This window comes from Microtus pennsylvanicus, chromosome 4, assembly GCF_037038515.1.
Source record: "Microtus pennsylvanicus isolate mMicPen1 chromosome 4, mMicPen1.hap1, whole genome shotgun sequence".
In the NCBI taxonomy this organism is placed as follows: domain Eukaryota; kingdom Metazoa; phylum Chordata; class Mammalia; order Rodentia; family Cricetidae; genus Microtus; species Microtus pennsylvanicus.
In genome coordinates this window covers 84,456,140-84,480,183 of record NC_134582.1, presented here as the reverse complement: position 1 = coordinate 84,480,183, position 24,044 = coordinate 84,456,140, and the positions used below count along the sequence as shown (strand labels likewise).

Below are 24,044 nucleotides of genomic sequence, written 5' to 3'. Positions count from 1 at the left end.
TGCGTCTGCAAGGACTTGGTGCTCAGCAGTTGTGCGTGATGGGTCACTCCTGTGTCTGGTGCACCCCACTCCAGCACCGACTTGCTCAGAAAAAGAACAGATGAGGAGCTGGAGGTAAGCAAAAACGCTCCTTTAAACTGTTTTCTTTTCTTTTTTTGGGAGACGGGTCTCCCGTAGCCCAGACTGGCTTCCAATTGGACGGAGATGACCTTGAACTTCTGAGCCTCCGCTTCCAGAAGGCTGCGCGACGCGCAGGGGTCGAGCCCTGCGCTTGTGCCTGCCGGACAAGCATTGTGCCAGCCGAGCCACATCCCCAGCTCCTTCCAGACGCCCAGGAGCACTGGCAGGGACTTCGTTTTCAGAACGTTTGGTCCCGGCACTGCATACGTACCGTCGCCGCCCGGGTTTAGCGGGATCCTAGCGGCCTTCTCAGGCACCCCCGAGGCGGCGCACGTCCGGCCTTCTCCGGAGGGCGGCGCAACGCGGGGAGGCTTGCGGCTCTCGGGGAGTCTCCTTAGCTGGGCTCTGACGCGAGGCAGTCAAGTCACTGCCCGGTCCCGGGAGCGACGCCATCTTGTCGCCCCTGTCCTCCACAGCGACTCGCACTCCCAGGTTCCTGGCTCGCTCGCCCCGGCGCGCGATACACGCGGCGGAGGAGGAGCGCGAGCTGCCGGCCACGCCTCCCGAGCCCGCATCCGCACGCGGGGCGGGGCCGGCCTCGGAGGCCCGTGGCCTCGGGGCGCGGCCTTCACGGGCCCAGGCGCCTCCCCGAGCCCGCCCGGCCGCGGCCCCCTAAGGGCCCGACAACCCTAACCGCGCTCCTCATTCTCCGCCTCACCGCCGCCCCGGGGAACCCGGCCGCGGCCCGGCGCCGCCTCTTCCGCCTTCCGCGTCCGCGCGGGCGGGCCCGACGTCAGCGCCGCCCCGCCCGGCCCAGCAGCGGCCTCGGCCTCGCAGCGCGGCGGCGGCGCAGGTCCCTCCCCAGACATGGCCCTGGGAGGTGGCAGCACATGGCGGCCGAGGCGGCCGTGAGCGCGCCCCCGGCCAGCCCCAGCCCGCCCTGAGGCTGCCCGCGCCTGCCGGCCGCGCCACGGCCCCGCCGCCCCCCGCCCCGCCGCCGCCGGCCCCGCCGCCGCCCGCGCGCGCCCGCCCCGCCGCCGCCATGGGCGTGCAGGGCTTCCAGGACTACATCGAGAAGCACTGTCCCAGCGCCGTGGTGCCGGTGGAGCTGCAGAAGCTGGCCCGGGGCAGTCTGGTGGGCGGCGGGCGGCAGCGGCCCCCGCAGACCCCGCTGCGCCTGCTGGTGGATGCCGACAACTGCCTGCACCGCCTCTACGGTGGCTTCTACACCGACTGGGTGAGCGGCGGCCAGTGGAACCACATGCTCGGCTACCTGGCGGCTCTGGCCAAGGCCTGCTTCGGCGGCAACATCGAGCTCTTCGTCTTCTTCAACGGCGCGCTCGAGAAGGCCCGGCTGCACGAGTGGGTCAAGCGGCAGGGCAACGAGCGCCAGACGGCGCAGCAGATCGTCAGCCATGTCCAGAACAAGGGCACGCCACCGCCCAAGGTCTGGTTCTTGCCACCGGTCTGCATGGCCCACTGCATCCGCCTGGCGCTCATCCGCTTCCACGTCAAGGTGCGCCTAGGGCCGGCGGGCCGGGGTCTCTCAGGGGTGGGTCTGGGGTCTCTTTGGACCCGAGTCAGAATCGGGCCTGGTGCCCTTTGGACTGGGATCCCTGCGGGCTTGGGTCAGGACTAGGGTCTGGGGTCACTTGGGCAGGGGTCAGAGTTGAGCTCCGGGCCTCTTCTTGCTTGTGTTTGGGCTGGGCCTGGAGTTGATTGGGTAGGGATCGGAGTTGAGCCTGAAGTCCCTTGGGCCAGGGTCAGAATTGGGCCCGGAGCCCCTTGGGGCAGGGTTCAAGGCTTGGCCTAGGGTCCCTTCAGGCTTGGGTTTGGGTTGGGCCTGTGGGACTTTCTTGGGCCAGTGTCAGGGCTGGACTAGTTCCGGGAAGCCCAGCCTGGCCCAAGCTGAGTCTTGGGTGCCCCTGCCTGTGGAAGGCCAGAGAGCAGGTCTCAGGGGCTCTCAGGGGGCTCTCTCGGGACACTTGCGTGTCACCGCCTGGAGCAGGATGGATGTCGGGCCTTTTAGGCCCGGCGTGGTTGAAGTCCGCCCACAGCCATTCCTCTCCACTTTCTCCCTGGTCTGCTGTGGGCCCATAGACTTGTGTATAAGACAGACACTTAGGCTGGTGGACAGACCCCCACCCCAAGTGGGACTGGTGGTGTCATCTCCAACCTCCTCAGTCTCTTCCTTTTTGGAGGCTGGCAGGCCACCCGCTGGTTTTAGACTTAATTGTGTACGCATTTGTCGAAATTAACCCGCTCTTTCCCAGCAACAGGTTTATCTTGGAAGCGTATAGAGTAAATCGTGACAGTGGATCGCCAGGGCCTTAGGGACAGGTAGATGAAAATAGTGATTGCCTCCAAAGCTGTGAGAGGGGAACCTTGTGTCTAGGCCCGTGCTGGTCTCCAATTCTGAAGGCGGACCCCCCTGCTCCTCTACCTCTGAAAAAGATATTTGGAGAAATTGTCTATGGTAGAATTTTGGTATTAGATTTCGAGGTACTGTAAAATTTGATGAGATGGGATCTTGTCAGTTCTGTCTGATGTGAAGGTGGTGGTTTCAGAACCAGGAAGAAGAATTTGGGGGTCGTTTGGCAAAGGCACAAGATTTTGAAAGCCATTTTTTTTCTGCTGTACAGGAAGCATTCAGTGACCTTCAGTGGGCCCCAGTGGGTGGGTAAGGAGAGCTGCACGTTGTCAGAAAGCTCTGCAGCCAAAATTGGGCCAGAGGAGAATTTAAGGGCCCAGCAGTTGACTGAAAACTGAGCACCTAGCTGGTCTTCAAAAGTCTGGATAGCTTGCATTTTCATGTTTTCTTTAAAACACTTATTTGGGGGGTGGGGAGGATGAGGCTGTTTGAGTTTTAACAGTTGCCTATGTCTTCCAACTTGTTCCTTTCTTTGGAAATTGAGCTCGAGTTGAAAGTTTTAGACTGTCTCCTCTTCCTGATCATCCCTGCTGGCAGTGATGAGATGGTAGTAGTTAAGCCTAAAATGATTGCGGAAGTCCCACCCAGGATCCTGTTGCAATTGGTGAAGTTGTGTTTAAGTCTGTGGGTGGAGGCGGCTGGAAGAGTGGTGATTGGCCCAGGAGCGTGGCAGATACACAGCATGTCATTTCTCAGCTAGTTCGTGTGAGAGGTAATGTGTGCCTCTCACTTTTTCTCCGTAGCCTGGGGCTCTGGGAAGGGGAAAGTGGAGCCCTCCCTCTGGGATCCACCTCTAGTGGATAGCTTGAAAAAGGTCCTGGTTTAAAGTTTAGTGCTGGGAAGTAGCATTTAAGACAGTGAGCTTTCTTACCTGTTTTTGCTAATAACACAGGGCTTTCTAACATTCAAAAAAACATTGAATATTCATATTAGAATATTCATTAGAATCTCTGTGTGTGTGTGTTCTTGTGTGCTTTTACCTTTTCTCAAGAAATGTTGAATTCTTCTAAGTTGTAACTTTTTTTTAAAAACAAAACAAAACAAAACAAAACAAAAATCAGGATCTCATTATATAGCCCTAGCTGGCCTGGAACTATCTATGTAGACCAGGATGATTTCAAACTCACAGAGGTCCTTATGCCCCACCTCTGCTCCTGAGGCTGAGATTTAAAGGTTACACTGTCATAACTGGCCAACTGTAACATCTTTGGGCCCTTGTGAATGCCTCTCATTCCAAGTAGGTACTCAGGATTTTGACCAATGTAGTGGGTGTTTGGAAGCTTGGAAAGTTGAGGCAGGAGGATCCTGAGTTTGAGGCTAGCATGGGCTTCAGGGTGAGAACCTGTGGTCTTCCTAGCAACCTCACCGTTTCGAGAAACGCCTAAGAAGTTTAGCTTTTCAAAATTTCTTAGCTGCCAAGCAGGGTATCTAGGACATTGTGTAGAATGACAGGAGAATAGTGTTGTCTTTTCTGCCCGAAGGATCCTTTATGCTCTCTCTCTCAGCCTGCTCTAGCCTTTGCCGATGTAATTCCAGCAACCCTGGTTGTCCATTTTCTCAGCTCTGCTTGAGGAGAGAGCGGGTGAAGAAGAAAGTCTGCTGGAGGCAGGAGCACCATTAATAGCAAAAAGTGACAGCAGAGAGATGTGAAACTGCAGAAAGCAGACAGAATTGTGTGCTATTTTTAAACAAGAAAACAACCCTGTGTAGTTGGGTATCCCTGGGAGCAGTGCAGCATTTATTCTGTGAGGATGATTTTGAGGGGCTGGGAGATTGCAGGGACCCACCTGGGTTTGATTCCCAGTATCCTCATAGTGGTTTCCAACTATCTATAACTCCAGGGATCCAGGGGATCGAACGCCCATTTCTGACTTCCGTAGGCACCAGATGCGAATGTGGTGTGCATAGATACAAGCAGGCATAACATTGACACACATAAATCTAAAAATTTTTTTTAAAGTAATAATATACATGTTTTAAAAAGGATGATTTTGAGTCATAAAATTACCTTTAGTGTTCTTTGTTTAAGGGTGTGTGTGTGTGTGTTAGATTTTTATTTTTGAATGCTCATAAAAACTTGAAACAGTATGAGCTATCACTACATAGCTGATAGAGTGGGTGAATAAGAAAGGCTATCAGTACCAGGTGCTAGCAGGTTCTGAGCATCTGGAAATGGGCTGGCAGTTTAGTTTATTATGCGTATGGCTGGTGTCTGTGCACCACTTTTGTACCTGGTTCCTGCAGAGGTCAGAATAAGACATTGGATTTCCTGGAATTGGAGTTACAGATGGTTGTGAACCACTATGTGGAAATTGAACCCTGGTTCTCTGGAAGAGCAGCCAGTGTTCACTACTGAGCCTTTTCTCTAGTGGTAGTTTCTTACTAAGCATACATGTTCTAGCAAATCCCGTTAATGGGTATTTTCTTAATGAGACTTTATTCACATAAACACTAGTATTTGGCCTGGGGGTGTAACCAGTTACTAGAGCATTACCTCATTTGAGTGAAGCCCAGGGGTCTATGCCCAGCATTGTATAAACTGGACATAGTGGCACACACCTCTAGTCTCAGTTCTTGGGAGGTAAAAGCAAGAGGTTCAGATGTTCAGGGTTAACCTTGGCTGCGTAACACTTAGGGCCAGCCTAGGCTCTGTGAGACCCTGTCTTGGAAAACAAAACAAAACAAATAGCAGTTGGGGAAGTGGCTTAGTTAGTAATGCCTGCTGCAAAAACAAGAGGCTCTGAAGTAGGACCACAGCACCCATAGGAGAAGCTGAGCTGGCCCTGTGCAGCCATAACTCCAGTGCTGGCAGAGTGGGCATAGGAAGATCCCTAGGTTGCTGGCCAGTAAGTTCCCTGTTCAGTGAGAAACCCTTTTTCTCAGAGGTAGAAAGTACTTGAGGAAGGCATCCATCATTAACCTCGGGCTTCCACACATCATGTGCATGTAGTTGCACGCATATGCACGCACACACACATACACACGAAGCTAGGCTCACAAAGTGTGATTCTCTTTATATGACCTCTGAAAGAGAAAGCCATAGGGATAGGAGCCTAGGAAGGAAGTGGCTGTGAGAGTCGAGCTCAGGAGAGGAGAGAGTGAAGTCGTGTGTTCTGTTCTGGTGATGATAACATTTAAAAATCAAACTGTACACCAAAGCTAAATAAAAATTAATTTGCTGTATGATAATTACTACTTTTTAAAGTTAGATAAGTGTTGGTAAAAAAAAGAAATTGACACGAATACCTATGCATATATTATGTTGTGTAAAAACATTCCTATTGCAAAAATACAAAAACCATCTTTTTCACTTTTTTAGTGTTTTTAAATAGGATATCTTTTATTTATTCTTTGACAGTTTCATATTTGTGAGTCACTCTTTTGGTCATCTCCATCTTCACCTCCCTCTTTCCACTCCTCTGCCTTTACTAGTGTTTTATAAATTGGTGGGGAGCTATAATTTCCTGTCATATTTATTTAGAGAAATCCTTTTTGATTTAGAGAATGCTTCTTTGATAGAGTAATAACTATGTTTTTAAATTACTTTCAAATTTATTTATTTTGTAGTGGTGGGTTGTGTGTGTTGGGGGCACATGTGGAAGTCAAAGGACAATTTGTTTCTCTCCGTGTGGGTCCTAGGATAGACTTGACTGCAGGTGCCTTTGTTTGCTGGGCCTCCTCGCTGGTCCTAGGTGCATGTTTTGCAGTTAGTGGCTCTCTGTGACCATTAGAAGTTGGCTTATACTTGAGATAATTTTCTTGTGGACCTTACACAGCATTTCTTGAACTTGGCATTTGCTGGTCACTGGGAGAGTAGCCTTTGTGTGCCTTGAGTCATGGTAACCTTTGAAGCCTCAGGGAGTGACTTGTGTTTATTTGAAAATCTTGGTGACATTAATTCACTGGTATTGTCTAAACACCTCTCCTACCAGACTGGAGGTGAGGTGTGAAAGTTTATCCTGAGGTTCCTCAGACCTCATCCTGAGTTCCTTCCAGTGGAGCTTTGGTAATTCAGTGCTCTGGTCTGTTTATGCAGAGCTTACACAAAATAGTGTTCCTGTTTTCAGCCAAGCCAAGAAAACACCCTTGTCTTTAGATCTTGCAGCGAGGAGTAACTAGTGTCAGCCTGGATGTTTACTGGTCCTTGTTCACATTCGCTCCGTTCGTTGTTTAGTACTCAGTATCTTATTGGCCATTTTACAAGCATCTACTGGCTTAGTTACAAATGGGGACTGGGCACCCTGCAGAGGGAAGTGCAGGCTAAAGTCAAAAGTCCAGTTCCATTGTGTGAGTACTTTAGGGGTGTGCCTAGTGCTCACGCCCTGGGAGCAGGTTTTTTGCAGTTACAATAGGAGCAGCAGGGTTTCTATGTAGAAGAAAATCATGCATCATTAGATCCAGGGAACTAAGAGCAAGGCTCAGGGACCTTTAAGTAAACAGGAAATACAGTACAGAATTCACTCAAACTGGTCATCCATTAAAAATAAATATTCTTCTCTAGTATGTCAGTTTTGTAACTAGCCCTGTGCTACTTAACGACAGGTAATTTCTTGAAATATTCTTTTTTTTTTTAATTATTTATTTATTTATTAAGGATTTCTGCCTCCTCCCCGCAACCGCCTCCCATTTCCCTCCCCCTCCCCCGATCAAGTCACCCTCCCTAATCTGCTCGAAGAGCAATCAGGGTTCCCTGACCTGTGGGAAGCCCAAAAATATTCTTAAACCTAACTGGTGTAGCCTACGGGCTGTTTATATGGAAACCTGTACAGTGTGTGACTGTAATGAACACTGGAGGCAGTTTAGCATAATGGTACTTACAGCTCAAAACAGAAAAGGTACGGTAGAAAGCTAGAGATAGTATATGCTAACACTGAAATGTTCCAGGGCACATGGCTGCAGCTTACCACTGCACGGGTTGGTAATTTTGTAAGCTAAACAGTATTTATTTCATTTGTGTGTGATACATATCCATAACTAGACGTCTGAATTTCTGCTGCTTTTTGATTGTTATGAAAAAAATTAGTAATGTTTCTATGAATGTGGTATGCCAATGGACATGTTAGTGGTATTGGGTAGTCAGGACTTCATGCTTGCTAAGCAAGTACTTTATCACTAAGCTACATCCAGTCATATATTTAATTATTTCAAAATTGTTTTATTGTTACCACAGTGGCTACAGAAGTTATGTTTTCTGTCACATGTTATACTACACATTATCAGCATTTTTAATGTGTAAAAAAATCTTTTTGTCTATATATTTTTTAATTAGTTAATTAATTAATTGAGACAAGATCTCTCTATTTAGTTCTGGATGTCCTGGAACTCACTATGTAGACCAGGCTGGTCTAGAACTCACAGAGATCCTCCTGCCTCTGCCTTTGCTTGTACCACCATGCCCCCGCCTGTAGTTGTCTTTTTAAAGTAGTGGTTCGTAGTTTGCCCAGCCTTTGCAGTTGCTATAACTGCCCTCCCCTTTTCCTCTTCTCTCTCCCTCCTCACTTAACTTCCTATCTCCTCTCTTTTTTTATTATTTATTTATTTATTTTAAATTTATTTATTTATTAAGGATTTCTGCCTCCTCCCCGCCACCGCCTCCCATTTCCCTCTCCCTCCCCCAATCAAGTCCCCCTCCCTCATCTGCTCGAAGAGCAATCAGGGTTCCCTCTCTTGTCTTGTCTTGTCTTGTCTTTTTACTTTTCTCTCCTCCAGATAGGATATCACTGTATAGCTCAGACTGGCCTGGAGCTAACTGTGTAGACTAGGCTGGCCTCAAACTAGTGGCAGCCTTTCTGCTTCAGCTCCTGGAATTATAGACATGAGCCACCACGTCCAGCGGCATGAAAATCCTGCAGAGCTGTGCATCCACATTTCCAGATAGCCAGATTTTTCAAGTAAACCAGAAATCCACATTCTATTCGAAGTTATTCTACTTAAAAACCGTCAAGCCAAGCAAAACAGTACTCTAGGCTAGATTCAGCTCTTGAGCACCGATGTGTCTGAGCTCTGATTGTTATCTGTTGTCCTCATCCAAGTCTCTTTTTCAGAGTCCCACTGTCTCTTCCCACCTTGAACTCTCTTCAGTGGTCAAAACAATTCAGAGACTTTCCCTAAAGGCTAAAGGCCGTGGGGTTTCCTTGTTACATGTTCTTTTTCCTGGTGTCCACTGTCATGTGAGGGGTATCCCATCCACGTGCTCATAATGTCTGACACAGGCCAATCTCTCACGGCATGTCTTGTCTCCCTGACCTACAGACCAGTGGTCCCCTCCCCCCTTCCACCAGCCAGATTTGTTCTCCACACTCCACACCCCACCAGCTATGTCTTTAACTTGTCTCTTGGTTTCTCACTTTGAATTTCTGATTTCATTGTTGCACTACCAGAGCACAGACCTGATAAGCAGTGCCAACCCCTTCAAAGCCTGTGTTCTGTATTTCTTTCTGGATGTCTTCCCCTTGCCTTCTACATTTCCTTTTCCCAAGTCTGCAGTTTTAATTTCACCCATACAGGTTTGAGCCTCAAGATCACTCACCGCTTCAAAGTCACCTGACCGTTCCATCCCCTCCCTTTCCCCCACAAGTCCCTACACTAATGACACGTGTAGCGCCACAGTCTTTCTCACCTCTTCCTCATTCCCAGCATCCCTGACACAGAAGGCAACCACACAGCTGCTCTGCAAACCCGTTGGCAGACTCTGAAACCAAATTTTTGGCTATTTATTGGCATTTAAGAAGTGATATAGACTCAAATTCAACCAGAATCTAGATGTGTGAGACACACTAGGAACCAGTAGCATTTCCTGTTGGTAGGTCAGCGTGACCTCGAGCTTCCAGTTACCTCAGGTCATTCATCGTTCACACCCTGTAGAGCAGCCTACCACATCTTCAGGGAGGCCTCTTGTCGCGTTCAGACTTGACTAAAGCCATTAAGAGTCCAGCTCTGTTCAGACTTGTAGACCCTTCTGCAGCCCTGGCCATTATATCTCCTGCGTCATGGTTTGTACCATCCCTACCTTATTTATCTGTTTACTTTTGATTCTATTACCCATCTTTCCTGATATCTGTCTCACTTAGGTTTGTCAAACTTATACTCTCTTCAAAGCCTGTCTCAATACCACCTTGCTTCTTGGGGTATGTGTGTGTACCCATGTGTGTGCATTTGGAGGCCCGAGCAGGACTGGGGTATCTTCCTGTATTAGTGACCACTTAACTGCTTAGAGACTGGGTCTCTCAGTGAGCTGGCAGCTTGTTGTTTTGGTTAGGCTAGGTTGGCTCATCTTTGCCCTTCAAAACTGGGTTACAGATGTGTGCAACTGTGAGTCCTGGGGATTTGACCTCAGGTCCTTTTGCTTGCAGAACAAGCATTCTTACCCACTGGGCCATTTTCATAGTCCCAACATTCACCTAAACAAACAAACAAACAAACAAAACCAGGGTCTCACTGTGTAGCCCTGGTTGGCCTGGAACTCCCAGAAATTTGCCTATGTCTATCTCTGGCGTGTTGGAATTAAAGGCATGTACCACTATGCCAGGCTTTATTTTTTTCTATGTAGAATTGTCTGGTCCAGAACTTGCTATGCAGACTAGGCTGATGTTGGCCTCACAAGTGCTGGGTTTAAAGTTTGTGCCACTACGCCAACATTCACCCTTTAAAATTAAAACATTTACTATGTTCTTTTATATAGCCAGAAAAATTTTATTTTATTTCAATATTTGGATCAATATCCATTTATTTTTTTTAAATATATTTATTTATTATGTATACGATGTTTTGTCTGTGTGTATGCCTGCATGCCAGAAGAGGGCACCAGACCTCATTACAGATGGTTGTGAGCCACCATGTGGTTGCTGGGAATTGAACTCAGGACCTTTGGAAGAGCAGGCAATGCTCTTAACCGCTGAGCCATCTCTCCAGCCCCTCAATATCCATTTATTAAAATGTGTTTTCTTGCCGGGCGGTGGTGGCGCACGCCTTTAATCCCAGCACTAGGGAGGCAGAGGCAGGTGGATCTCTGTGAGTTCGAGGCCAGCCTGGTCTACGAGAGCGAGTTCCAGGACAGGCACCAAAGCTACAGAGAAACCTTGTCTTGAAAAACAAACAAACAAACAACAACAATAAAATGTGTTTTCTTACATGTTCTTTTCTGTTTCAAGGGCTTAATTTTATTTAATGTTTACTTATTTTATGTGTATGGATCTCTTGCCTGCATTGTGTGTGTGTGTGTGTGTGTGTGTGTGTGTGTGTGCGCGCGTGCGTGCGTGTCTGGTGCCCGCAGAAGCTAGTAGAAGGCATCAGATTCCCCCAGGTCTGAAGTTACAGATGGTAGTGAACTGTCTTGTGGGTACTGGGAATCTAACTCCTGATCCTTTGGAAGAGCAGCCAGTGTACTTAATGACTGACCCATCCCTCCGGCCCTGAAAAGGACTTAATTTTAGCAGCCAACTGAGTGCCTATTACTACTTGTCATAGACAGTGAAGGGAATTGAGAATTAGGGAAGCCTTTGGAAAGCTTGTAGTGGGTTAGAGTGTTGAGGTAAGTCTTTCATGTTGACATTTAGAACTTTTTTTCGTGCCATGAAATGACATATTTGTGAAGGCTTGGGAGTAGTTCTTAGCTAGGGTTGACAGATAGTTAGTTGGTAAAGGGTGTTAACTGGGTAGAGGCCAGGGATACTGCTAACATTCTGCAGTGTCCAGAACAACTCTCTTCAGCAGAGAGTTATCTATTCTCAAATACCAGTGCTAAGTCAAGGAAACCCCAATGCAACCAAATCCAGCGAATCTAAGTTGTAGGGCTTTTGAGGCCTTTGTACGCCAGGAAGAGAACTTGAAAGTACAACTCAAGTTTCTAATCTAAAATATGCATTTATATATATACCCTGTATTTAAGATATTTTAGACCTATATTACCCTTCATTTTAATTTACTGAAATTTATGGAAAGAAGCTAATTAATACACAGTACACATTCTGACTGCAGTAAGCAGTTAACTATAGGAGTAAATGTCAAAAGACCGTATATAAGGAAAGGTATTTTAGAATGATTAGGCTATTTTCTTGGATTTGTAGACAGAATTTCAAAACAAGAAACAAGCAAACAAAGCAAACCAACAAAAAGCCCCCAAATCAATTAGACATAGAAATGAACCAGAGTTTGAGTCTGGAGCCATGGCCCAGTGGTTAAGGAGCACATACTGTTCTTTCTCACAGAGGACCTGAGTTCTAATAGCACCCACATCTAGCAGCTCTCAACTGCCTGTAACTCCAGCTTCAGGGCATCTAACATCCCTCTGTCCTTCTCACTCATGCAGGTATATACATGTATACATAAATAAATAACAAAAATATCTTTTTTTTTTAAGATTTATTTATTATGTGCACAGTGTTCAGCCTCCATGTATGCCTGCAAGCCAGAAGAGGGCACCAGATCTCAGTACAGAAGGTTGTGAGCCACCATGTGGTTGCTGGGAATTGAACTCAGGACCTCTGGAAGAGCAGTCCGTGCTCTTAACCTCTGAACCATCTCTCCAGCCCCACAAAAATATCTTTAAAAATAAACGAACCAGAGTTAACATACAGTGTTTTAAAATTCTCCAGATGGCTGTGTAGCTTATCATTTATTTTACTTTTCCCCCTCCCCTATGGAAAGTAAGTTTATGAGGACCTTGGCTGTCATCAAGCTCCTAGAACAATCGCTGGCTTATTGTAGTTGTTTACAGACTACCTGCTAAGTGTGGCACACCCAACACTGCAGCTTCCTTCTGCAGGCTGTGTGATAGGAGGAAGTAGAATTTTTTTTTCAGCCCAGAGTCAGTTAATTCCAAAGGTGACTGACTGAGCTCATCCCAGCCACCTGGTGCCTGGGTTTTATCTTACAATAATCCTTTTATGCTTCTTAACTCAAGATGTACACTGTTGAGAAGGCATAAAAGAGGACTGTGTAGGTAAACTGGCTGCTTCTGCTGCTTTCTTTCTCGTTGCTCCTGATTTGAGGCATTATGGGGGAAGTGTGGGCTGAGCTGCCATTGAGAGACAGCTCCATTTGTGCCCTGGCCATTTGGTATTTATTTTGCTGTTGTCTCAGAACAAAACAGCAACAACAACAACAAAAAACCAAACAAACTGTTTTTTTGGGGGAAAGAGTGGATCCACCATGCTCTTGTCATTTTGCCAGTTAGTATAGTATAGTAGTGCAGTAACAGGAGGTTCCAGCCAGAAGGCTGATCCCTGAGGTCCAGTGTGCTTCTGTCTTTGGAACTAGAGCCCATCCACAAAGAGCCGTGACAGGTCCACTGACACAGCTGGGGCTTCTCTAGATCCTGCCCAGAGTGTATGACTTTGCAAACATTACTGTGGTAAATTGTATCAATTTAAAATTCTTTTTTTGGAACTCTTAAAATTAAGTTTTGGTATTTCAAATTTTGGGATGAATTTAAAATCTTGTCATTTATTTGTTTATCTAGATACAAGATGTTAATTGAGTCTTTAGGTGCATGTCACTGTGCCCAGCTTAGAGTTAGTTTAACAAAATAATTCTATTAAGTTTTAGCTGAGCTATTTGGAGGTTTTTATAATCGGCTGTTTTAAATAGAATCCTTGTGAAAATACTATGATGTCTCTTGCCAGGTTTTTTAATTTTTTAAAAATAAAAAATTTAACTTTCATTTCTTTTATATCTACTCCCCCCCTTTTTTTTTTAAGAAGGGAAAGGAAGCAAATTTATTACCACATAAGCACTGAGTCAAACTGCAGTTGTGTAACAAACAACCTGCTAAAGGAATTGAAAGGGGGAAATCATACCCTTTGGTTGTCTTTTTACAATTATAGTATGGTACACATAATTTGCCACCTTAACTATTTTTTTCTGCATATACATGTGTGTAGTGTACATTCTTGTGTGAGCACATGTGTATGTGTACATGTGAACACCAGATGATGTTAAGTATCAATCATCTTTTACTGATCTTCACCTTCTGTGTTGAGGTGCAGGCTGTCTCCCACTTGAGGACTCCACTAGTCTAGCTAGCCAGCTTGCTCCAGCAATCTCAGCTCCACCTTCTGATCACCGTAATTACACATGAGCCACCGTGTACGCTCACAGTTACGTGGGTGTGAGAGATGGGCAATTGCCAGGCAGGTGCTTTACCTGGTGAGCCAACCCCCAGCCCTGATGTTGTGTCCTTTTGGGGAACTACTATGCTGTTGTTCACACTTGCTGTACCGCTTTATGTTCTTACGCATGCTTGCCTGTGCTTCTTGTCTGTTTTTGAACAGCAGCCATCCTGCTTAGTATGGTTACTTGGGTGTAGTTTGCATTTCCCTAATAACTTGCCAAAGTTGTGCATCTTTTTGATGTCACTCCTTTTGGAATTCTGGCCCAACTCAAACAAATACTTTTCATTGCTTTTAGGACCATTGCCTTCTATTCTTGTGGAATAAATGAGGTCTGTAAGATCTGCTTGGTCAGTTGTGATTGCAGTTTCCCTAGAGGGAGAGATTGGAATGAATGCTATTACAGTTATATCTCCCTTTTAAAGTCAGAAACAATAACCCACCTCACCAGACTGGAATTGACAATTGGATTCGATTTGTGAGTTGGACAAGGGCAGGAACAGAAGCCAAGAGTGAGTTTCACCACCTAATACTTACAGGCTGGACTTCTGTGGGCCTATGTCAAAGCTTGTTGCTTTATCTTATAAGCAGAAGAATTCAGGTTCATAAACATCCTCTATGACCAGACTAACTTGTATCTTCTCTGTTGGCTGGAGGATGGGTTAATTATTCCGTGAGCTGTCATACACAGTGTGTTTTTCTCTCTGACATGTCCTGGTTTACTTAAGAAGTGCCTGAAACATTTCAAGTGTTTGTTACCTGAAACGATTCTGTGGGGTTCGCATGCAGTGTGTCTAATCATTCCAGCTTCCCTGTGATGAATACGGAGGTACACCAGTATTAAGTGGGCAGTTTACCACCTGCTTAGCAGGGGCCTAAGACTGTGCTTTCCCTATAGTTTAGGAGCTAGTGACAGCGCTGCCCCCAGGGCTGTCTCTGTGTCTGCTTTTCACAATTTATAGTAATAATACTTGCTAGCTAATCTTGGAAGTCATTGTTCTTTATAAAATCAACTTTGACTTATTTGTCCCTCTTGTTTTAATGTGTCTGTGTGTCACTTGTGTGCTTGGTGCCCATGGAAGCCAGAAGAGGGCATTGGATCCTCTGGAACATAGTTATAGACCGTTGTATGTACTGGGAACCAAATTCTGGTTCTCTGGAAGAGCAGCCAGTGGTCTCAATATCTGAGCCATCTCGTCAGCTTATTTATTTTTTAGTTTGTCTAGTGCCAAATTAACCCAAAATTCTGTAGTAGATTGATAGTAGAATAAAAAAAACCATCCTAAGCTAAGAAGGTACTTTCTTGACAGCGAAACCATTTGCTGCCACTTAAACCTTTTATCATTAGCCTTGCCTGCCCTGCTTCTTGGGAGGGTTTGTAGCTCTCACCTGCTGGCTCAGGCAGGCATCGTGTGTGGGTCACTGGCCTTGCACTCAGCTGGAGCTGAAGAATATTGTTTCTTTGAGTGTGTGCAGGAGTTTTGAATTGGAGTTTCACTTCCTTGGTGGGAAGCTTGCCCCACTTCTAACACAGCAGGTGGTCTCAGTGGCTTCTGGCATGGGATTTTTAATGATGAAGCAGCTCAAATCCAAGTCTAAACCTTAGAGATGGGTTCTCTCTGAGGAGCTCTGAAGGCTTAGTTCTTTTGTTTTATGCTTTCTGGGGTTAACGGTAACAATATTTTCAACGTTGCATCTCATAGACTTCTTTGTTCGTTTATTGTTTTTTTTTTAGAGACAGGGTTTTTCTGTGTAACTCACTCTGTAGACCAGGCTGGCCTCAAACTCTGAGATTCACCGGCCACTGCCTCCTGAGTGCGCCACCACCACCACCTGGATTCTCACTATTTATTTGTGTGTGTGTGTGTGTGTGTGTGTGTGTGTGTGTGTGTGTGTGGTTTTTTGAGTCAGGATTTCTCTGTATAGCTCTGGATATCCTGGAACTCACTTAGTAGAACTCAGAGATCCACCTGCCTCTGCTTCCCAAGTGCTAGGTTTAAAAGGGGACACCACCACTACCCAGCTATTTATTATTTTTTAAGAAAGGGCCCTGCTATGTAACCTAGACTGTCCTTGAACTTTCCATGCCTTGGCACACTGAATGATGAAATTATAGACATCTGCCACAAACTTGGCCACATACGTTTCCCCATGTTGGGATTTGAGTATCTGTGTGAGTATGTGCGCAGGTGTATGAACCAGAAAAGCATGTTGGTGGTTCCTCTAAGCACTCTGCCTGTTCCTTTCCGGGCAGGGTCTCTCCTTACACCCCCGGGTGTCTTTGGCCAGGCTAGAAACCAGCAAAGGCCAACGGTTTTCCTGTCTCTGTCCCACTCTGCCCAGGGTGGGGGGTGGGTGGAGTTAGGGCTGCAGGCATTTGTGGGAATGCTGGCTTCTCATTTGGGTGCTTGGGTTCAACTCTGGTCCTCACTATTGCAGAGCAAGCACTCTTCACCACTGAGTCATTTCTGGCCTCAAGCTTCACAATGTTTATTCGCTCCTAAAAATGAAATTAACAAATTTATGGAGCTATAAATATACAATTTTTTTTGTATTGCTCCCAGGCTCATCCTGGGAAGAGTAAAAGCAGGAGAAAAGGAAAAAGTAATGGAGTCCTGATCACCAGAGGAGGATGCTTCTGTTTGTCCTACTCTGGCTTCAGAGCACTGAAGCTCTAGGACTTAGTTTGTATTTGTATGTACATATGTGTGAGTATGTGTGTGCACATGTATGTGTGTGTATGTGGAGGCCAGTGGTCTATGTTCAGTGTGTTCCTTTTGCTTTTGAGACAGGGTCTCATTGAAGCTAGAGTTCATCAATATGGCTGGTGAGCTCCCCAGGCATCCTCCTGCCTCTTCCTTTCTCCTTAGTGTTGGGATTACAGAAGTTCTTTTACATGAGTTCTGGAGATCCCAGCTCAGGTTCTTGTGCATGTTTAGCATGCACATCACCGAGCCACCTTCCCAGACCTTAATTTAAAATTTTACAAAAATATAATCCAATTTATTTAGAGACAGCTGAGGCTGTCCTTGATCTCTTGGTTGTCCTGTTACCACTTCCCAAGTGCTGGGGTCACAGGCAGATGCCACCGTGCTGTTTCTTCTTTTTTAAAAAATATTTATTTATTTATTATGTATACAATATTCTGTCTGTGTGTATGCCTGCAGGCCATCAGAGGGCACCAGACCCCATTACAGATGGTTGTGAGCCACCATGTGGTTGCTGGGAATTGAACTCAGGACCTTTGGAAGAGCAGGCAATGCTCTTAACCTCTGAGCCATCTCTTCAGCCTCCCCCCCCCCCCCCCCCCGTTTCTTCATTGTTATGTTTGGATGAATGACTACCTGTGGTGCGGCACTCTTTCTTACTCCCGCTCAGACCTCCTGTCTGTGCTGTTTTCACTCTAATCACATCTTCTGCCAGGTCTTTTATCAACCACCATTACCTTAAAGCTTGAAGAACTGTGTATTTGTCCACTGTGAACATAGTTATCCATTCATTTGTCAGTCAGTCAGTCCTGGTTAAAGGCTGGACGCAGGAAGTGGGGTAAGGACCTAACATATGCAAGGCCCTGGATTCTATCCTAGCACTACTACAAAATTAAAAAAAAAAGGAAAAAGAATAGTCTTATTAGAAAGAAGCATACCCTTTAGTCCACTCTCTGCTGTCTACTTTGTGCAGATTCTTAAATTTTATGGGTCTGTCTCTACAAAAAACAAGGACCTCTGCTCTCACACACATTTTGTATTAGAGAAGGCATGTTGCCTGACACACGGGAAGCACTGAGACCGAGAAATGCCATATCTTGTGAGTTCCCAGGGATTCTTAAGTTGCAGATTAGCAGGGTGGTCTCTCCAGCAGCAGCAGCAGCAGCAGCTGAAGCAGTGGCAGGAATGATTGGCAGTAGTTCCCCATTAGCATCTTTCTCCACCCCAGCAGAATTCTTTGTTTGTTCTTAACACTGGTCTTTAGATTAGCATTTAAAAGCAAAGTGCAGCTGGGTATGATTATGTAGGCCTGCAATACCAGCACTTGGTAGGCTGAGGCAGGAGGATTGCAAGTTTGAGGTTATCCTAAAAAAACCACAGTGAGATCCTGCCTCAAAGGAACAACAAAATCTAGTGTATTAAAAAGTGCACAAACTTTAGTAATCCACCCCAACTCTAATTTGCAAATGATTAACAATATTGTAATTCTTCCACAAAGGCAGATAGAGCACTAAACAAATAGCCAGCTGCAGCAGACGTATGATTGGCTGCAGTGGATGCAGTATGAACGTGGAGGTCCTTGTCTTTTGAAGTGGGCTGCTTTCTAGTGGGACTGTTCTTTTTTTTTTCTTGTTGTGGTAGTACTGGGATGGAACTGAGGGCATGTACAGGTTACCTTCATCCAGCCACCAGCCTTCCCAGGCCTTAACCAGGCTGTTTTTGTTCTCGCTCTCCCTCTCTCCCTCCCTTCCTCTCCCTCTCTTCTCTTCCTCCCTCTCCTCTGTCTCCCTCCCTCCCTCTCTTCTGTTTCCCTCCCTCCCTCCCTCCCTCCCTCCCTCCCTCCCTCCCTCCCTCCCTCCCTCTCCCTCCCTCTCCCTCCCTCTCCCTCTTCCCCTCAGAAAGTTGTGCACACATAATTCCACTACCCTGATACAACCCCATTGGGTCTTTCCCTTTTCAATCTGTTTCCAGACACAGTTTTGCTATCTATAATTATCATTATATTGTGTTCTAATATGATTAATGTTTTAATGAAACTTTCCTTAAGTTTTTCCAAAAAACATTGTAGTGACTGTTTCATAATTTCAGTTTGGTTTTCTTTTTTTTTTCTTTTTCTTTTTTCGAGACAGGGTTTCTCTGTAGCTTTGGTGCCTGTCCTGGAACTAGCTCTTGTAGACCAGGCTGGCCTCGAACTCCCAGAGATCCGCCTGCCTCTGCCTCCTGAGTGCTGGGATTAAAGGCGTGCGCCACCAACGCCTGGCTTCAGTTTGGTTTTCTCCTGTAGGAGTTATTATGATTCTTTTCATGGCTAAAAATCTAATGATTTTTATTTGGTAGATTAGCTTTTAGGCTATTTCCTGGAGTAGGGTTACTGGGCAAAGAACATGAAGGTTTTACAGCTTTTAAAATATATTGCCGATTGTTTTACAACACTCACAGCATTGTTTGAAAGCTGACAAGTTAACCTGACCCGCTGACTCAGTCTTCACCTTCCAGTCTCTGGCTTCTGACCCCACCCAGGTGAAGCTTTACTTCCCGATCTTTGATTTTACCTCAGATCTGTGTGGGCATGGCCTTGGGAACCCTTCCAGAGCCACCTTTTTCAGCTTTTGTTTGAAAAGTCTTCCTTAGAAGAAGCCCTTCCTTCCTGCCTTGAGTGAAGCCCATAGTCAGGGAGCTCAGAGAGCGATGAAGTCAGGAGTTGAGCCTAGCCCTCCTGTTCCTAGCCTTGGATATGGATCTGCTCTCGGTTTCTGGAACAAGGATGCTATAGAACTAACTGCCCACAGATAGAAATGTGGACCATGCAGACTCCCTGCGCCGTCTCCTATAAGCTGTGAATCCTCTAAGATGAGTGGTCTCCTGTCGTCATAGGAGTCTCTTCCCTTTTATTGAAGAACCTCTTCAGAGGGGACGTCTGGGAAACAACCAGTAATTTCTGTTCATTTAGCAGTACTTTAAAATTTCTTCCTTCTTTTTTTCACCTTTGAGGTTTCTATGGAAGAAAATTATTTGAATAAAGAACTTGGACTAGACTAAGATTACCATTTCAAGATAGAATTAATTTTTGAGCATTTTTAAGTTACTTTTCTATGTTAACTGATGTGTTTCTAGATTAAGGATGAGGTAAGTTTCTCTTCATCTATGGAAGACTGCTACCTGAGTAATTGTAGTTTTGCTTTTTCTTATACCATAATAATATTTTATTAAATTTTCTCTCCAGGAGAATTCAAAAATTTATTTTTCCTTTAGCTAGTATCATTAACAGTTTGCTTTGCCTCTTGGTGAGATTTCATTACACGAATTTCAGCCAGACCTGGAAACCACTTCCATTGTGAAAGCCAGCAAGATGAGCTTAATGATGGCCACCGCTGAGGAGACACAAATGTTCTGTGTCACTTAGGTGCAGGAGGATAGTTGCTGCTCCCCTGACAGTTGGCCGCTGGAACTTAATTTTAAATTTAATTTAATTTAAAATTTCACTCATTAATCCATACATTAGGTTGTAGTTCTAGAAATTTTGGGTTAAAGAGGACATGCATCTCTCCTTAGTCTCTGGAGATTTAACTGAGTCCCCTGACTCATTGTAAATATTTTTAATTGGTTTTATTGAGCTATACATTTTCCTCTGCTCTCCTTCCTGCCTCTCGCTTCCCCTTCAACCCTTTCCCATGGTCCCCATGCTCCCAATTTACTCAGAAGATCTTGTCTTTTTCTACTTCCCATGTAGATTAGATCCATGTATGTTTCTCTTAGGGTCCTCATTGTTGTCTAGTTTCTTTGGGATTGTGAATTGTAGGCTGGTTTTCTTTGCTTTATGTTTAAAAATCAGTTATGAGTGAGTACATATGATAATTGTCTTTTTGGGTCTGGGTTACCTCACTCAATATGATGTTTTCTAGCTCCATCCATTTGCCTGCAAATTTTAAGATGTCATTATTTTTCTCTGCTGTGTAGTACTCCATTGTGGAAATGTACCACATTTTCCTTATCCATTCTTCAATCGAGGAGCATTTAGGTTCCTTCCAGGTTCTGGCTATGACAAACAATGCTGCTATGAACATAGTTGAACACATGTCCTGTGGCATGATTGCACATCCTTTGAATATATACCTGAAAGTGGTATTGCTGAGTCGTGAGGAAGGTTGTTTTCTCAATATAAATTCTAATCTCTAAAATACCTTCACTTGTTGAAGAAACAAATAGCTTCCTAGAATTTTAGTTGGACAGAGTTTGAGAATTGGCAAGAGAGGGAAATCAATAGTTTGGGATTTGAAGTATTACACCTTGTTTAATTTTAAAAAAATTATTTGGACTTTGGTTTTAACATTTCAGAGCAGTTTTCAGTGCTTGTGGGCATAGGATCGCAGCCTCCCTGCCTGCTTGTCAGTGAGCCTCCAGGCTAGATTACTGTGCGTAGTTCCAGTAGTTCCTGGTAGGGGTGCAAAGTGAAAGTGCTTGGGCTCCTTCTCTTCACAGACGTGGCAGTTACCATGTAGTGAGTCTAAGTGGTAGTTCTGATGTGGCTTGCCCAGGAACTTTAGGGTGTTCATGTGTATCCCGAGAATCCCTGTGATGAATGCCTTAGGAACATAGTCTGGGACATAGCTAGATATAGGTTTTGGTTTTTTTTTTTTTAAAGGAGAAAGTGTAATTCTGCTTTCCTACACTTTTGATGTACTTTGAAGAGGTTGTGTTGGCTATGCAAATGTGGGTGTCTCCTTTGTCTTTCTGCTTTTATTTCCCCTTTTCATCTTCCCCCACCCTCTCCATTTTTCTTCTAAATACTGTCACAGGGATCAGTCAGATTTGCCTGTTTTTAGGCAGGGTGAGTTTTGAATTGTCATGAGTGGGGATTAATTTGCAGTCTAGATGGGATGGTAGATTATTGACAGGTGATTTGAGTTCAGTTTCCCAAGAGAGTCCTCCTGTTGGAGCACTGTGCTACCCACTTGGTCCTGGCACTTTTGGATCATTTGAATAATGTTTATGTCAGTAGCTTTTTAATGCTGTCGAGTACATCTGTCTGTTGAGCCTGCTGCTGCAGTTAGAACATGTATCTGATGGTATTTTCTTCTTTTTTTGTGCGTAGGTTGCACAGAGCATTGAGGATCACCATCAAGAAGTGATTGGCTTCTGCAGAGAGAATGGTTTCCATGGTTTGGTGGCGTATGACTCTGATTATGCACTGTGCAACATCCCCTACTACTTCAGTGCCCATGCCCTGAAACTGAGCCGCAATGGGAAGAGTCTCACCACAAGCCAATATCTGATGCATGAAGTTGCCAAGCAACTGGACCTGAACCCAAATCGTTTTCCTATATTTGCTGCTCTGTTAGGTAGGTGGAGTAGTGTAAAAACTGTTCTCTAAGGGAGTGGTACAGTAAGCATACTGATGTATCCTTTGAAGATTTTCTGCCCAAATGCTTTAGTTTTATATCTGATATTTACATTTAAGAATGAAAAAATGGGTTCTTAATTGTATTCTTTTGTATATTTTCTCCTTTTTTGCTAGTAACGTATGGTTCTTGTTTCTAAATTTTTGTTTATGTGTTGTTCTATCCAGGCTGATAAACTTAACTCTGTGATAAACTCCAAGTTTTAGAAAAATAACATTTCTGAATCACATGTGCTAACACGTGCTAACTATGAAAGATGAAAGTGGTAGTGACCATCAAACTGGTAGTGTAAATTGTGTTTATAAAAGAAGAAAATATGTGATTGGCATTGTGGCACAAGCCTATAATACCAGCATGCAGGAAGCTGAGGCAGTAGGATCACCACAAAGCAAGTTCAAAACCATTCTGAACTACACAGTGAGACCCTGTCTCCAAAAAAAAAAAAAAAACCAAAACAGTGATCTTGAGAGTATACTGCTCAGAGGGCTGGGGAGATGGCTCAATGGTTAAGAGCACTGACTGCTCTTCCAGAGGACCTGGGTCCAATTCCCAGCACCCACATAGCAGCTAGCAGCTGTCTGCAAGCTCAAGATATGATACCCTCACACAGAGATACATGCAGGCAAAACACCAATGCAAATAAAGTAAAAATAAATAAATTATGCAAAAAAAAGATTGTACTGCAGTTGTCAAGGATTGAGTTCAGTTCCCAGCACCCATAGTGGGTGGCTTGTCTCTATAAGTACTTGCACACAGAAACATACACAGGCTGGAGAGATGGTTCAGCGGTTAAAAGCATTTGCTGCTCTTCCAAAGGACCCAAGTTTCAATTCCCAGCAGCCACATGATAGTACACAACTGTCTGTAACTCTAGTTCCAGGGAACCTGACACTCTCACACAGAAACATAGGTAGGCAGAACACCAATACACATGAAATAAAATGTACACACACAATTCAAAATAAAACTTTGATTAGAGAGATGATGGTTCAGAGATTAAGAGCACTTGCTGTTCTTGCAGAGGATCCCACTCCTACCCCTAGTTTGATTCTTAACACACATGTAGTAGCTCACAACCACCCATAACTCTAGTTTCTAGAGAGCCAATAGCCTCTTCTTACCTGTAGGCATCAGGCACACATGTATGACATACATACATACATACAGGCAAAACACTTGGACGCATCCAATAAAATAAATAAGTTTAAAATTAGAAAAAATAATTGCTGGGCACTAGTGGTGCACACCTTCAGTCCCAGTACTTGGGGAGGCAGAGGCGGGTGGATATCTGAGTTTGAGGTCAACCTGGTCTACAGAGTGAGTTCTAGGACAGCCAGGGCTGTTACATAGAGAAACCGTGTCTCAGAAAACTAAATGGAAAAGAAAACTACACACACAAAATCTAAACACAAAGAATATATGCCACAGGACTAAAGCATTGCTATGATTTCTTTCCCTTTGAATGGTAGCCATTATTATAAAAGAAAACAGTTGCCTTTTTGTTTTATTTTGTTTTGAACTAGAGTTTTATATAGGTTTCCAATGACCTTGTTCAAGGATGAGCTTGGACTTTAGGGCCTCCTGTCCTTGCTGGATTATAGGTGCATGACACCATTCCCAGCAGAAAAACAACTACTTTAAAAGAAAAACACCATTGTAAGTAAATTAAAAAAAAAATCTCATGAAACAATTATTTTTGCTATATTCCCAGAAAGGATATATTTTGTATATTAATTTGTATTTCTTAAATAAGTTTCAAGAGGTAACATGTACATGTGCACATTTGTTTGTTTGTTTTTTTTGTTTTTTGAGACAGAGTTTCTCTCTGTAGCCTTGACTCTCCTTAAACTTGATTTGTAGATCAGGCTGGCCTCGAACTCATTGAGATCTGCCTGCCTCTGCCTCCTGAGCGCTAGAATTAAAGGTGTGCACCGCTACTGCCCAGCTGCATGTGTATGCCTTTTACTTTGTGTCATTCCTTTCCTGTTAGCGTACCCTTTCTGTGTCTTTGTATGTGTCAAGCTACTTTAAAATTCAACTCTCTAACTTTTTTTTTTTTTTTGCATAATTGTATCCGAGTAGAAATGCATGGTTTTTTGAGTGAGGTTTTCCTGTGACTGAACTCCTTGGTTCTCTGCTTTAGATACTAGGGCTCTTTGGGAAGCTGCATGATCTCTAGTGAAGTTAGATACTGGGCTTTCTGTGGAGTTAGCCCATTCTGGGGAATTAGTTAGACTGTGGATCATTTTTAGAAATTCCTAGTTACCAGAAAGGTAGG

The 24,044-nt window shown here is 44.8% G+C and overlaps 1 protein-coding gene across 1 annotated transcript in view; it reads left to right on the top strand.

Moving 5' to 3' along the window:
* Window positions 1-946: 946 nt before the first annotated feature.
* The window catches only part of Fam120a (family with sequence similarity 120 member A), an 84,757-nt gene continuing 61,659 nt past the window's right edge, over window positions 947-24,044 (top strand). Inside the window, exons 1-2 of the mRNA XM_075969680.1 lie at window positions 947-1,636; window positions 21,460-21,706. Coding sequence (XP_075825795.1) covers window positions 1,163-1,636; window positions 21,460-21,706 — 721 coding nt within the window. The 5' untranslated portion in view covers window positions 947-1,162. The remainder of the gene's footprint in view (window positions 1,637-21,459; window positions 21,707-24,044) is intronic.